Source organism: Callospermophilus lateralis, chromosome 12 (assembly GCF_048772815.1).
Source record: "Callospermophilus lateralis isolate mCalLat2 chromosome 12, mCalLat2.hap1, whole genome shotgun sequence".
NCBI lineage: Eukaryota > Metazoa > Chordata > Mammalia > Rodentia > Sciuridae > Callospermophilus > Callospermophilus lateralis.
In genome coordinates, this window is record NC_135316.1 from 71166248 (window position 1) to 71183094 (window position 16847).

Sequence of the window (16847 nt, forward strand, 5' to 3'; positions counted from 1 at the left end):
ATATTCTCCCCATGATAATGCTCCTTTTTAAATTTCTAATGGTAATACTACAAACTCATTAACACTGTCAAACTTTTCCTAATCTGTGAAGGGAGAAATTGTTTCTCTATGTAGTTTTAAATTTCATTGTTTTTATTTTGAATGAGGTCAAGTACGTTTCATATTTATAAGGGTATTTTGTTTCAGTGAATTGTTTGTTCACTTATTTTGCCCCCCCCCCTCTTTTTTTCTGTTGGATGCTATTGTAAATGCAATTATTGTCTTAATTTCCTTTGCTGGTACACAGAAACACAGCTGATTTTGTGTGTGTGTGTGTGTTGATCTTATCCTCCGTAGCTTTGCTGAAATTGTTTATTAGCTCTAGCAGCTTTCTCATCAGCGCTGATCATAACTCCAGCAACCATAATCAGAAATGTTGTAATCCCCAAAGGTCAAATTCCCTGAAATCCCAAATCTCTAAAGATCAAAATCCCTCAAATCACAATCCTGAAAAATTAAAATCCTAAATGTTGTAACCCTGAGAACTAAAATCTCCAAATTCCAAATTTCCTTTGAAGAAAAGCCTACATAGGAGGGACAGAAAACTGAATTCTTGGGAAGGCATTAGTGTGTTTTTTGTTGTATGCAGTATAGTTGCCAATTTATTCCATTATGTAACACTTCCCATTCACACATAATGTCATGTTTGTCTTCAAGAAACTGTCAGAGCATGAGAAGGATTTGAGGAGTTCAGTGACCTTCTGACAGATGCTTGCTGATTCAGAAGTTTCTCCAGGGTTACAAAACACATTATATGGTAAGTTATTCTCGGTTAGGACTTCTTATATTTACCACTAAATCTGACAGAAAAACTAGTGCATGCTTTACTTTGGCTAATGAGCAACATTTTAAAATGGTCTTTAATAGTTCTTTATTGTTGATGTTTTTATCAAATATATAGGGTTTTTAGGCCAAAGAGTTCTGGGTTCAAATCGAACTTTGCTTACTGTGTAGTCTTATGCAAGTTACTTTCATTGAAACTTGGTGTTTTCATATGTCAGATAAAGATTATAATACCTACTTTGCAGAATGCTAAGTTTTAAGAGTAGCATAGGCTTGGAATATAGTGAGTGCTTAATAAATGGTACCAAGTATTTCTGTTATGCATCATATTGGGTTTGTGTTTGTTGAAAAGCCAAAAATTGCTGCTAACTTAAAAATCTGATAAATCTGAGTTCTGTTTCTCTTATTATGCCATGTAATGCAAAAGACACCATTACTGTTAGGATCTGAGCATCTTTTTAAACTTAGCTGGGGGGCTGAAGGCAAACTAGAACAGATAGGTTTAGAGATACAATTTGACTCTGTTCCTGGGAAATCTTTATTGCAATAGGAAAGACTCCTTTAATACCATGGAAACTAACCTCCCTTAGAAGAGTGAAAGTAAAAATGATTGATAAGATATTGTCATTAGAAAGATCTAGAATACCTTAAGGTTAAGTGCATTTCTTCCATGCACTTGGCAAGTTACTACAGCCAGGTTGGCCATCGCTATTATTGTTTCAGAATGTGTTGTCTCAATAGTCTTAAAACCGTCACCGTGTAAAACGTAGTCTGATTCTGTTTTTTTATATTTAGAGCCACCTAAATTAACAAATCAAAATAAAAAATGAAATTTATTTGTTTTATGTAATTTTTAAAATTTATATATGACAGATTAATGCATTACAATTTTATTGTATATATACAGCACAATTTTTCATATCTCTGGTTGTATACATAGTATATTCACACCAATTTGTGTCTTCATACATGTACTTTGGATAGTAATGATCATCAAATTCAAGTGTTATTGTTTAAGAGTGAAAGCTGAAGGGTGTTTATGCTATAAGATTGAGTCACCATGGGAAAAGTTATACACCTCTTCTGGAAGAAATGCCCCCTATCCTTCTTCTACCCAATCTTAGTTGATTCCTATTTGTCACCTGAGTACCGTTTTGTTCAAGGTCATTGTAGTGTCATGTGTAACTAATTAAAACAAATAAAAAAAGTGAATAGCACAATTGTTTTTCAAACCAAATGATAAGCTCACAGATTTTTACCTGGATAAGTTAGGTTCCATTAACCTCTGTATTTTTGTACTATATGTAAAATATTTGGAAAAATTTTACTACAAATCACAGGAAACAACCTTTTGGTCCACAAAATTAAAAGACAACACAACTCAGATATCACCTTCCAAGCGGCATCTCACTTTCCCCCTAACATCACCTGGATGTATGATTCGAATGCTGTACATAACTTAACTCTTTTCTCAGATTGTAGACTTCACATAGGAAAGGAAAGAAGACAAAAAACAACCCAGGAGTAGCTGAGCAAAGACCACTTATATTTAAATTTACTTTATCATGAGCATTCTGGAGGTCACCTTCCATCAAAAACGGTCTACAAAAATATACACCAAAGTGCAGCCAAAAAATATTTTGAAATTTTAAAAAACTTATTTTAGGGCTTGGGTTGTGGATTGGTGGTAGAGTGCTAGCCTAGTACGAGTGAGGCACTGGGTTCAATCCTCATCACCACATAAAACAAACAAATAAATAAATAAATAAATAAATAAATAAATGTCATTGTTTCATCTACAACTAAAGAAAAATATTTTTAAAGCCCATATTTTATATTCACAGACATTTCTTGCAGTATTATTTGCAGAAATATATTTTACAACTTCAATTTTTCTATGCTATTGTTTCAGGGAGAGGAAATAAAGCATCCTAGAAGAACTACAAAAAAATTCTGTTTTTGACCTCTAAAATGAAAACTTTATGCCCATTTTAGATCAATAGATATGAAAGTTAACACCAGAATAAAGAAGGATGCATATATGAAATAGTGATACCTTGTCTAGTGAGGGGAAATGGAGCAAGAAGAAAAGGATTGTGTATTAAGACCTAAGTCTGTGACCTGATCCCTAATCATACATCCTCAGTATCTAAACCCAAGCATCTGGTTTTTGAGTGGAAAAGAGAAAGGGGTTAGAAAGTCTCTAATAGATCTCTGAAGTACCTGAGGATCCTTAAACTTTCCAAGGAGGGAAAATCAGAGTGGAAGAAGCTCAATAATGCAGGAATGGCGGCATGACTTGCCTGGGCTCATGATGTGGAAGAGACCCACAGTTCCTTTACATCACAGTGATACACAAAGACTGGGAAGAAAGGGAGGGCTTGGGAAGTCCTGTGGTGGAGTATTCTACTGTGTATTTTCTCCTACTAAATGCAGCTATTGAAATATTAATTTGTTATATTATTTTGCCTACTTTAAAATTTCATTTGACTCTTACTTTTTTAAAACAAAAATTTCAGTCCTCTGGTGAAATTCTCCAACCTTTTTTCCCCCTCCTACATAGTAACCAATTGTTTTAAAATTCCAGTTTGAAACTGCAATATATGAATCAGCTATGCAGCTGCTTCTATTGCCTTGTTTCTTTCTATTGGTTTTCAGACATTTTAACTTTTTTTAAAAAGAATGTTTGTGATTTTTTTAAGCAATGCTAGACTTTGTGGAGGAATGATTTTAAGGGGTCTGGATAATTCTGTCTCTAACAAGTATCAGGTTTTCTTCATTAGGCAGAAAGTATCACTTTGATTTATCAAGGATTGGTTTTGAATTTTTTAAAAAAACTCTATAGTGTATTTTTGTTTTGTCCTTTCTCCTAGAACTTCATCCTCAGTCCTACGTCGTAGGTCCTATGTCATAGATCTTCTGCATCTTCAATCAGAAGCCCAGTGAGTTATTAAAAGCCCTACACATGGCCAGAGCTTGAACTCCATTAATTGTTTCTTATGCAACTGCAAAAATCTCTTGGCTTTTCAGCTGATGTTCTCTGCTGTGTTTCTCAATCCTGTCCTGCAGATTCACAGCTTCAAAATCAGCCAATGCCCCCAAGGGAATCTGTGTATAGAATTTTTTTAAAAATTCATTTCCCTTCACTTTTCTCCTTTCCAAGATTTCGCTTCTCAAGTCCCAGCGACACTGGCCACTCTGAAGTCTGACTTCTATCTCCTCAACCCATGAAAACTACCACTTTCTACCTATATGTATTCCCCATACCACAAATGCCCATAGGTCCAGCTAACTCAAGGGCTGCCCTTCTAGAGATTGTAGTGGCTCAGGTTGAGTCTGCATTGGTTGCTTTCCAGTGCCTTTAATGACTATTTTAAGTATATTTGGCAGCTTTAATAGTTGATTTTGGCTGGAAAGTTTGTCCAATAGAAGCTACCCAATTATGACAGAACTGGAAGTCATCAGGTTATTTAAAATCTGTGCCAGATAATTCTCATACTTAATACTTTTAGGAGTTTGTTTCTACTACTTTCTCTCCCTGCTAGTCCTTAACCATTTTGACTTTCTCCTTTTTTGCCTGATAATTCTAAATCATATGCCCTGTACTATTTTTGTGAGATTGTTGGTAGAGATAAATGCAAAGTCTAGAACGGTATAATCTTTGTTTAAGGAGAATTTTCAATTTGTCTCTGCTAGACCAAAGCACTAGCAGAACTGCACACACACATACACAAACACACAAAATCACCAATACTTTTATAGAAAGATAATCTTATATACAATTTCCAAAAGAATGATAATAGGCTTAGCATTTACCTTCAGGTAGCCTCAGAACACTTTCTCTCTTTTCATTTTCTGATGCAAGACTTTCTAGAAAAAAAAGTGGGAGAGCTTTTGGATACTTGTGAAAATTCACTTGAGGATGTTTTGGCTTCATTATAATTGTTAATTTAATGAACTGGTATTATCCATTGGAATGCATCCATGAAGCTATCCAATGGCACTGGTGTCCTATCTTTGGAAAACTAGATCACCTTCTAAATCATTGCTCACTTGTCCTTTACATTATTTCTTTTCTTTTTTCTTTTTTCTTTTTTTTTTGATCCTTTGAATTTCCTTACTGGTCTCCATCATTACCATTGGAGGAACTACCCCTTTTGGGCTTGGTAGATCTGCAAGGTAAAGATTTCTGTTCTTGCCCTCTGGCTCAGGTGTTAAATGTAAACACAAAAAGTGATTCAATTTGTCCACTCTGAACACCCAGGGGAGGGGCACCCTTTATGTTTCCTTTCTCCTCTTTGCTCCAATTGGTCCCCATTACTTGATACCATGTTCTGATTATATTTACCTATTATAGACTGTGGATGAGGTTTTCTTGGTAAAATCGGTGTTGGTAGGACAATGTTTCTTGGAAACTGAGTAATCCCTAGTAGCACTTTACTAATGGTTACTACCTTGTGTGAGGCACTGACTAGACGACTTGGCAATACTGCACTTTTGGAAGAGTCACGCTTTCGTTTATTAACTAACAAAGAACCGTCTGATTGAGGGAACTTTGAAGAAACAACCAAAATGTCTTCTAATTTTTTATCAGTAATAATATTTTCTACTTTGGGTAGTTTAGTTGTGGACTTTTCTGAACTTCTTTTCATTTTTCTTATATTTTTCTTGAAAAATTGAGTTGAAACTAAAGCATAACTTGGAATAAACATGGATCTGACATTTCTAGATTTTGTGGATGTTGAAATTGCAGTCACTGCTTCTGTTACATTTTGATCCAAAGAGTCAGCTTGGATATTGATAGGACCTTGTGCTTGTTCTTCTGAAGATACATCAAGTAAAGCAGGTTTTTTTGGAACTGGAGTGGTTTCATCTTGAGTGAACTTTCCAGAGAGTGTCTCAATTTCACCAGTCTTGGCTATACAAGAGGGAAAAAAAAGAGCAAAGTTGAATGGCTTTTATTAAGATGTCAGAGAAAAAACTATAATGTCATAGCATTCACATTTTTTTCTTTACCACTCACCCTTCTCTCCCTAAAAACATTTCCTTTTATGTTTGCTTAGCCACCAAGACTTTTGTCAAGCTGATGGGGATAAAGTTTGAGAAATTTTAAACAACTAAAGAAGTTAATAGGCTAAATTGTATTAAATTTAGAAAGGGTAGGAAGATATGCTTGGAAGAACAGAACTGATGGGAAAAGACTAAGATAAAAGGCCAACTCCACTGCTCTGGGCCCATGGCTATAATTCCAAGCACATCATGGAGGAAGGGCACAGCAGAAGAAAACTGCTCAGCTCAGGAGGGCTCAGGAAGCAGAGAGAGGTAAGGGGCTGTAGGAAGAGGCATACCTGCAGTGACCCACCTCCTCTAGCCACGCCCAACCTGCTTATACTAACCAACCAGTGAGTCCCTTCAAACGAGGATAGACTGATTAGGTTACAGCTCTTGTAATCATCTGACTTCTGACCGCTCTCCCTGCATTAACAGGAGCTTTTGGGTGACTGCTCACATGCAACCATGACACACAGCTCCCATCCCTCCTTCTTCACATTTAACACAGACAATCAGTCTGACCTCAGGGCTTTATTCAAATGATGTGTCAACTGTAGAGTTTCTAATTCCCAAATTCTAATGTTACCCCCCACCTTAAGGGGGCACACTCTCTTTCCATCTCCACCATAAGAATCACTTAAAAGGTGAGCTTTTGTTCTGACGGATTTCTATTCTATCCATATCTGGAATTAAAGTGAAAAAAAAATTAAAAACTGAACATGAAATTAAGTTCTGCTGTTTCAGAATAGAAAGATAAGTTTTGTTGACCAAATTACTTACTAAAGCCATGCATTACTTTAGTTGGTATTGAGACCAGAATTCAAATCCCTAGACTCCCACTGTAGAGCAAAATTTTGCACTGTTCACTGTTGATGCAAACAGGAAATAATTATGGGCCAACTGAGAGTATTACAAATAACATCTTAAAATTAGGCAGTAATTTTATAAAGTGCTTTTATATAGGCATTTGAAACTTGATCTCTAAAAACTGATTTTTAAAAATCCCAAGAATAGGTTTTCCCTTCTCATTTTCTCTGCCGCCCTCCTAGTCTACAATGGCTTAACTTTTCCCTTGGTTTCCTGATACTGCCTGACAACGTTTTCACTAAGTTACCAGAATCTTCACTGTGATAACTGAGATATAAGAATCTATGTAGTTCTCATGGTGGTGCATGGCTATAATTCCAAGGATTCAGGAGGCAGGAGAATTGCAAGTTCAAAGCCAGACTTGGCAACTTAGGCCCAAGGCAACTTACTGAGCAAGAACCTGTCTCAAAATAAAAAATAAGAAAGGCTAAGGATGTGGCTAGGGGTTAAGTGCCCTGGGTTCAATCTGATGAAAGGAGGAGAGGAAGAGAAAGAGGGAAAGGGCAAAGAAGGAAGAAGAAGAAGGAGAAGGAGGCTGGGAGGATGAGGAGGAGGGGGAGAAGAAGAGGAAGGAGAAGGAGGAGGAGGAGGAGGAGGGGAGTAGAGGAGGAGGGGGAGAAAGAGAAAGAGGGAAGGAGGAGAAGGAGGAGGAAGAGGAAAAAGAAGGAGGAGGAAAAGGAGGAGGGGGAGAAGGAAGAAGAAGGAGAGGGAGGAGGAAAAGGAGGAAGAAGGGGAGGAGGAAGAGAAAGAGAAGGAGGAGGAAAAGGAGGAGGAAGAGGAGGCGGGGAGAAGGAAGAGGAAAGAGGAGAAGAAGAATCCATGTGATGTGGATTCATAGATTCACTTCAAGCTTACTGTGTCATGACATTTTCCAATGAGAACCCTAGTTATGATAATTACTACTGATAACCACAAATGTCATGCTGCTCATTAATAACTTCATTCTTAGGTTAATCACACTGCAGGGAATACCTTCTCTTACTAACCAATTTACACAGTTTTCTTCTTTCAAAGTTGACCTTATATAATCATCTTTGTTGATTACAGCTTGACTTATTGTTCTCATTAATTCATTGAGGACATATTAACACCTATGGTATGTGCCACTTGTACACACTGTACCGGGGGTACAACAGCACAAACCTTACTATCAGCAAAGATCTCAAAAATTAGTATAGAAACCAAGCAGGTAAACAGTGGAAATGGAAAATGATAAGTAGTTGGTAGGAATTAAGTAAAGGCTACTGTGAAGAAGAGGGGAAAGGCAGTCTTACTGGATAAAAAGAGAAGAGATGCTTCAAGAAATTCTTCCAAACAAGATGATGTCTGACTTCTCAATTCCATACTTCCCTGTTTGTTTTTTTTTTGACAAATCTCACCATGATCATTTCTGATTTTGTTCTAGTATATTAAATTTCTACTATTCAAGCACTTTTTCTCTATCATCAAAAATTGCCAAGGCCTCCTCTATAATTAAACATATTCCATACCAGTTTAATTCTTCAAGTCTTATTTCAAGCTGTGTACTAATCATAGTGCTCTCTCTCTCTCTCTATTGAGAATTGAACTCAAGGGTATTTAGTACTGAGCAACATCCCCAGCCCTTTTTATTCTTTTGTTTTGAGACAAGGTCTTCTAAGCTGCTGAATCTGGGTTGGAACTTAAAATCCTATTGCCTCAGCCTCTCACAAATAAAAGTATATTAAATATTGTTATGGTTTGGATATGTGGTGTCCCCAAAAGCCTCAAGTGTGAGACAATGAAAAATGTTAAATAGTGAAATGATTAGATTTTTAAAGTTGTAACCTAACCAGTGGACTAATCCACCGGTACGAATTAATTGGGTGGTAACTGTGGACAGGTAAAATGTAAGTGGAAAAGGTAGGTCCCTTGGGGCATGACTTTTGGTTTATTTTGTCCATGGTGAGATAAGCTCTCTGGTTCCTGGTTGTCATGTTCTGAGCTGCTTTCCTCTGCCGTGGCCTTCTGTCATAATTCTGCCTCACCTCAGGCCCATAGCTATGGAGTTCACCAACCATGGTCTGAACCTCTGAAACTGTGAACCAGAATAAACTTTTCTTCCTTCCCATTGTTCTTGTCAGGTCTGTTGGTCACAGGGATGAAAAAGCAGACTAAAACAAACATTTATTAATATATATCATTAATTCATTACCATTGAACATACAGCCAATAGTGCTGTACATGAAGGAAGAAGCTTACCTAACACGTGGATTGTTTTCTGTAAGGCACATCCCAGCTTCCTTGTGCTTAGGAACATTAGATTGCACTTACGCACTTAGGGTCATTTTTAAACAATGAAATTACCAACAAAAAGCCCCAAAATTCAAGAAGTTTAGCACTAAATAGACTAGGAAAGGGGCACTTATTTACACAATAGGAGCAGAAACTAGAAGGCAGTGGTAGCCTCTTCCATTTCAGGGGGGAGCACTGTGTGAGGCACAGCTCATGTTTTCACCGATCCACAAATGGCTGTGAAGGAGCTAGATTATACAAATAAATCTTACCAATGAGTAAGTCCATATTTACCAAATTCACAAATAAGGAACAATGTCTACACCTGTAGAACTAATATCTGGTTGTTATCATCTTACAATGAACACCTATAAGTTATGATTATTATTGTCCTTAACTATTATGATTCTGAGCTATGCAAGGCAGAGAAATTCTATGAAAAATACATAAAGTTTAATACACATATCTGATTCATACACGTACCTGTATGGGTTTTCTTTGCATATAAAGGCAGCTTAGGGTGTTTAGGAGGTAAAGGTCTTCGAAGAAGTTGTGGGTATTGTTGCATTTTAGTGATTAATAAACTCTGTTTTTTCATAACTATTGGTTAAGGGAGAATTGAAAAGTTTTTAAGCATGTTGCTGAAAAGCAATTTATTAGAATTTAAATTACATCTTAAGGAAACTCACTCTGTGATAATAGTATACTGAATCCAAGCAGAATTTCTTTATAAGAAAATGAGATTAAGAAAATAATTTTTAAAACTTCTACTTTAAAAATTTAGATTTATAATTAATTAATGCACAATTTAAAAATACACATACAATTGTTAATCAATATCAACCTGAAATTTCCCAAGTTAGGACAAAATTCAATCTACCAATACTCTTTCAGCCAGTAAATGATTTTTCGGAACTGTAGAAATGACTTTTATTTCACTACAAAATGTTATCACTATATGTGGAAGATCCTTTCAATATACAAACCTCTGAAGACCCATCACATCTAACATTGACAAATTCATTGTTTTCTTTCTCTAACAATGGCTTGTTTAAATTCGATCACTACAGTTGGGTCATAACCATGTAGTCCAAAGATAACATGGGCTTTCCCAGGATTGCTGGTAAACCCGATTAGTACTCTTTGGAAATGATGGGAAAAGATTCACACCTCTCCTACCCCAGAAAACGTGTGTTTAGTTTGCAGGGCAATATCAAGAAGGCCTGGCACACCACTATTTCGTTGACAGCCTAGAAGGGAACCTGCAGCTGCGCAATTGGGCTATTCACCCATAAAAGATAATTCTGCACACAAGCGCTCAAGGTTTGCTCCCTGGCGGTATGTCCTACTTGATGCTGGAAAATTTCCCTGGTAGTATCCTAAGAGATTCCGGGAAGAGCTGAATTCCAACACCACTCATCTGCTTCTCAAATCAACTGACTTTTGGGCTTCCGTCTCCTTTTCCTGGGTCTCTAGCCAGTCAGGTAAAAGTATAGTGAGGTCGCCCGTCTTTCCATAGGATGCTGTTCCCAAACAAGCATCCAGACTCCAGCAAGATGTGTCCAGAGGCCACCGAAACCAACCACTCAGCAACTAGCGGCCACCTGAGACGGGTAGAGCCCGCCCCGCCCGATGGATGCGCAGGCGCTGGAGGGCAGGGCGGGCAGGAGTGGTGACTGGGCAGGGCGGAGAGCGGGCGGGGCGATCGCGACGCCCGCAGAACCCCGCGAAGGCGGCCCCGCCCATGGCGCAGCGCGCGGTGCCCCCTTGCGCCACTCGGGTGCGGTGTGGGATAGCTGGGGAGGCAGCGGGCGGTTGGGCAAGAGGAGAAGCCACTCCACGTGCAGCTGCTGTACGGAACGCCGTGGTGACAATTGTTATTACTTTTCTTATTCTTAATGACAATGACTTACTTTTCTCTGACCCGAAGCTTAACTTGGGTGTCTAGAGTCTGGGCTGGTATTCTTTAATGATGCGCTTTTGCGCAGCGGGGTCCCCTTGCTTATTTGGCAGTGCCCCTGAAAAGCAAACATTCTGCTTTCCCCTGATGCAACCTGTTTTGTCGTTCTGATCCTTTAAACTTCCTGGTTGAGGAGGAGCTGTGTAGGAATAGGAGCATTAGGGAGGAATTCCAGCGGGCTTTAAAAAAGAGACCCTTTTCTGTCTCAGTCGTTCGTTCTGATTATTGTAACTTGTCTCTTATTCAGTCATGGTGTTGATGAACCTATATGTGCAGCGGCAGATGCATCGTGTGTTTGCATGTTGTTTCTCTGAAGCTTTGGGGGAGAAAGCACCAGAAAGAAATCACTATGTAGATGGGGAAATCACAGCTCAGAAAGTGAAGTAGATGGAGTTTCCTTCCAGGATGTTTGTTAGGTACAGGGGCAGGAACCTTAGTAATGGATTTTGGAAAATGAGACACTTTCGTATAAGCTTTGGGACTCTTTAAAAATTTATTCCCTAATCAAATCTTCCTTAGTCTCTTTAGGAGTAAGCCTATATTTTAACACAATGAAAAAAGTAGAAACTGACTCTGGGAAACATTATGCAAATTATTTCCTTTAGAGTCTTAGCATGTGATTTCTTTTCCTTATAAAATTATTTGTCCCAGATTAGATGACCAGACCATGAATTTATGCCATTTCTGCCTGTGGCTACATCATAGATTTATGAACTTCTCAGAAAGACAAGAAAGCAGAGAGCAAAAGGTGGATCTACTGGCGAGACTTTGCCTGAGGTAGTATAGATTGTACATATTTGCAAATATGGAAAAAATGTTCCTATCATTCTTAAGCATAAAAAATATATGTATGCCACTGTATAAATTGAGTTAAGTTCCTGTACTCTGAACCATGAGAACTATTAGATTTCAGTTTGACTTACAGATGCTTGACCTTTAGAAATTGGTGCTTAGTTTTGCATAGTCAAAATCAAGGCAATGCATTTTTAAATATATTTTTAAAAATGCTTTGTCACATATGGACCCAGCAGGCATCAGGCTACATTCCTTGTAGATTTCTTCTAGCAGATTTTCTTCTAGCAAGTACCAGGCCAGAACCTAGGTCTGTTTAATATGTAACTTTCTCAGTGTGGACGTTTTTGTTATCTTCTGTTAGTATCACCTAGTGCCAAACCTTTAGACAAATAATATAATAACTATGAAAACTAAATCCATTGCTTAGTATGTTTGATATGTATACATAGTTATTTTAACTCATATGATTTACCCATGGAATTGATATACAAATGTAGGATGGGTTTTGAAAAAACAAATCACATTCAATTTTGATCATTTTACTATTTTTAGGTTTACTATTTTTCTTTCTTTTTAAAAAATAATTATTATATGGCTCATTGAAATCAGGCAGCTCCCTGTTTGGTTTTAAGGTTTACTTTATCTGATGTACAGAACCATGTTCCTGTTTATTTGTCTCATCAGCTTTGCAGTTTGGCAGAACCAGGGAAAGAAGCTTGTCAAACAAAAACCACAATGCTTTCTCTCAATTAGCAAATTGTATCAAGGTGCTCAGGATAATGGTGAGCACCAAGGTTATAGACATCTTGCATCTTTTTAAAACATGTTGTTAAATTGAGATAAAAGCAAAAGAGCAGTCCCAGGTACTGGTAGATAATGCTACTTATTTCCCCAATGAGTGGGACAGGTTGGGGTTGGGAGTTGGGGAACCTTAGATTTGCTCTTGGCGAAAGGGCACAGTACTGTTGGAATGAAGTTAAAAAAAAAAAAAAAAGTGTTACTAGAAATCTTAACTATTTTCCATATATTTCTCTCCAGTTATTTTCCTTTTAAACAGAACAGAATTTGCTGAACAATTGTGTCTGTGTTGATTTAATCTATTTTATCATATGGAAATAAAGTAGTAACTTATGGCTTTATGTTCATATTAGTTTGTTAGTTTGTTTTGTATTTGGTACCAGGAACACTTAACTACTGAGCCACAACCCCAGCCCTGTTTTGTTTTTTATTTAGAATCAGAGTCTCATTGAGTTGCTTAGGGCCTCACTAAGTTGCTGAGGCTGGCTTTGAACTCACGATTCTCCTGCCTTAAACTCCTGAGCCGCTGGGATTACAGGCATGCACCACCATGCCCTGCTCATATTAGTTTTTGAATTTCCTCTAAAGAATGAAGAGTTATTTTTGAGTACATGTGAATTCAATATTGATTCCTCAGGATAACCCAGGACACCAAAGTGCTTTTGAAAAAGAGGTGTTTTCTTGGTGTGTTTATCTGTTTATGCTAATTATATATACTATGAAACACATTTACTCTTCATAGTTTACAGTGTCTTAAACATATTCATTTATGCCAAGTGTTTTCATGCTCTTGCCTAGAGGACAGTTTTATATTTTCTCCAATTTTAATAAAGATATTTAGAAGACTCTACTCTTCCTTTATCCTTCATATTTTACTGCAAAGAACAAAACTTCATTTCTGTTCATTATTTTTGGCCAGTTATACCTTTTGCTTTTTCAAGATGATAGCTATTTCATTTCCTTTGTTTTAACTAGAAATCCTGGAATTTCTTTGTAAAAAAAAAAAAAACATCAATAAGGAAATGACATTCAGTCTGCATTATGAAATTAATATAAAAATATCCTGCACATAATGAAAGGACAATGTCTGATTTTAAAAGCACAGTAATGAATTCAGTCATTCATTCCAGATTAATATATTGGACACTACTATGTATAAGACACTTGGTTAGGTGCTGAACTTTAAACTTTATTAAGACAATTTATAATGAATCATTTGACTCTTTATAATTTCAAACACTAAAATGAAAATTTTAAAATCATTTCCAAGGTTTCATTATTTATAATTATAGCTACTTGAATTTTTATTGTTTTAACAATTTGTTTTGATGTTGCTTAGGTAGACTAGTGTTATTTATTTGCACTATCCCAATTGCTCAAAAACAATTTGTATTTTCGTAGCTGTAGCAGTCATTATAGACTATTTGTCTGCAACCAGCTGGTGTTAGGTATTTGTGTATATTATGATTGTGTCCATGAACAACAGCAACAGAAAGAGAGTTAATATTTGTTTCCTTGTTAGTTTGACTAAGTAAACTGTCCTCATGCTGTGGGTTATGACATGGTCTTAAACATGAGTAATGTTTGTTCCTATATGGAAGACACTCTGCTAAATGTTGACTTTAGGGCCTCACAAAGTTGCTGAGGCTGGCTTTGAACTCACGATTCTCCTGCCTTAAACTTATGCCCAGTTATCACTTTAATTGAGAATTCTAATATTTGCATCATGTTTCAATCAAAAGCAGCATAGCATATCTCTACTTGTCTGGGTTCAAAACCTCCTGCTGCCACCTGTTAGCTCTGTGCCCTTGGGCCATCTGCCCAACCTCTTTAAGCCCCTGTGGTTTCCTCACTTGTACAATTGGAAGGAAATGGTACCCAACCCAAGGCCATTGAGAATTTAAAGAGATAATCAGTGTCCAGAGTTTAGTGAGGGAGTGCTCAGTACGTGTTAGAACACTAATAAAAGTTATTTAGTTAGGCAAACAGCCCAGGTTTCTATCTCCATGCCCCTGCTTTATGTGATAGTAGTTCATATTCACAGAAATATCTGGAGGACTAGAGGATAAATCCTGGGTATTTTTCCATCAAGTTTCACACTTAGTTTGCTGATGTCTCTGAAAGTTAGAGGACCTAGTTTATAGCACTCAGTGACACACAGTCTGTGCCCTAGGAAGTGGCCTACATTCTGTTACTGGTCCTTGATCCTTATACTCTGAGCACAGAGGAATAGTGGGACAAGCTGGTGCCTGAAAGAGTCCAAGTACAGTGCCGTGTCCAGAAAGCCTTGACCTGTCCCTCACGTGAGTGGAGTATTGCAGCAGCATTGATCCAGCTGGACTGAATCCATGATGAATTTCAGCCAGTCAACCTGAGGATGAAAGCCACTTTGTTCTCAGCCTCCTGGGCCCGCTGGTGAGCTTAACAAAGGTGGAAAAGGCAGAAGGGCTGCCATGTGAAGCTCCTTTGAACAGCCAGAGAAAAGGTGTTAGAGAAGCACAGAACCTTCCTAGGGTTTCTCAGATGGGCACACCAAGCTTTGGGAGCTGAGTATATTTGAGGTCTTGAGCTCTGCTGGGAGTTTGTCCTAAACTTACAAGGAAGATGTAACATGCCATAAGGTGACTGAGCTGTGTGGCCTGCGTTGAGCCCTCAACAAACACCTGTAGCATTTAGAAATGCTTTGTAATGGCTTATTCTTCCTTATAATGTCAATAGCAATTTATGACCTTAAACAGCAGATACAGTGATTTATTTTTCAAACCTATCGCTCTGCTTTACACTCTCTGTCCTGATTGAGCATATGTTTTATTCATAAGTGTAGTGAAGCTACAGATTTTAAAGGGATAATGGTGGAAATCAATAGGGATTACCTGGACATGTAGTGATGCACTGTATTCTCCAATTATATATAAGCATAAATAAATAAGAACTTGCATTTCTTATACCACAGCTGGACAGCTGGAACTGTAGAGTGTGTTTCAGCACCATGTGGTTTGATATGCTTTGACCATTCTGCTCCGTTTCCACTTTCATAATGTGTTTTGATGTCAGAAATTTTTATCAGGGTTGACATTAACAATAGTTCCAGGACACGGCTTCTCTCCTCACCCTGCCTCAGGTAGTCACTTGCCTTGATAGTATGGAAGAAGCTCCCTCATTTCCTCTGCCAGTCATTCCAGGTGACATAATACTCAGCAAAGGAAGAGGATTTGGTGTCCAGCTCTACTAAGAAGCCACAGGAGAACAGCAGCTCTGCTTTTGTAAGTTGGATATTTTAGACTTTCCTGAAGCCTGGCTTTGAAGAGTAGGTTCTGTGGCTAAAAGAGATCTCCATGCAAACAACCAAACTAGATGTTTTAGGTGTTTCCAACCTTAGGCTTAGCCTACTCCTGCTTCTCATTGGATGGTGCCTCACCCTGAGTCGTGGAAACATTGCCTGCCCATTCCTTGTGCCCAGGAACCCCACGTGCATCATCGCTTCCCAGTCCACACAGAATTAGACCAATAAGGCACCCCTGCCCTCCATAGGCACAAAAGAATTCAGAATGTTCCCTTCCCACTTTGCACTTCCCTACTCAGACTCATGGCATTGAAAGGATTGCTTCCAGAGGACTTGTAACTTGGCATATCACTTTACCCAGGTGTTCCTACTGGGAAAGAACAAAGCATCTCCTCCTACACACTCACTCACTGTGGATATTTGCAGTACGCGGTTGTGAGATACTTGATGTCCCCAGTGGATACAAGAAAAAAATAAAGGAAACTAGTATTCCTGGGGACCGTGGTGATACCAGCATTCTGAAGGGAGCTAAAGCGACAGACCACGGTGACTGAATGTAGAACCATGAATATAATAAATCCGGTTTGGCACCACTTGCTTAGGAGAAATTATTTAGTTAGGAACTGGAAGGGCTGGTTTTTCTAATCTAGTATGGTTAACTGTAAGACGAGCTATGATGAATTGGAACAGCTGAGATTTTTAGACTTATACCTGAGGACTACCTTTGGCTGGGTTTCTTAATCAGCGTGTTTCTCTTATTTATACTATGTCCATGGGGAAAAGAGTCATTTTCAAAGAGAAGTTTTTTCTGTGAGGTGCAGAAGCCTTAGGGCATTGTAGAAGGGCTTTCTACAGTCGTGGAGGTGTGGATTGAGAATGAGTTGACAGGTTCTGGCTGAAGATTAAGGAAGCACAGAGGTGAAGGAATCCAGCAGAAATGAAAGAAGCCCATATCCCCTGTGTGACCTTTAGACCTCCCCCAAGTGACCTCCGCCCTTCAGAACCCAAAGCACAAAA

At 38.1% G+C, this 16847-nt stretch overlaps 1 protein-coding gene across 1 annotated transcript in view; it reads right to left on the minus strand.

Moving 5' to 3' along the window:
* LOC143411440 (leucine-rich repeat-containing protein 63-like) overlaps nucleotides 1-10740 on the minus strand; it is a 40463-nt gene extending 29723 nt beyond the window's left edge. Inside the window, exons 1-4 of the mRNA XM_076872222.1 lie at nucleotides 10599-10740; nucleotides 9478-9594; nucleotides 5264-5740; nucleotides 1469-1623 (exon numbers count right to left, since the gene is read on the minus strand). Coding sequence (XP_076728337.1) covers nucleotides 1469-1623; nucleotides 5264-5740; nucleotides 9478-9594; nucleotides 10599-10740 — 891 coding nt within the window. The remainder of the gene's footprint in view (nucleotides 1-1468; nucleotides 1624-5263; nucleotides 5741-9477; nucleotides 9595-10598) is intronic.
* Between the last annotated feature and the right edge of the window lie 6107 nt (nucleotides 10741-16847).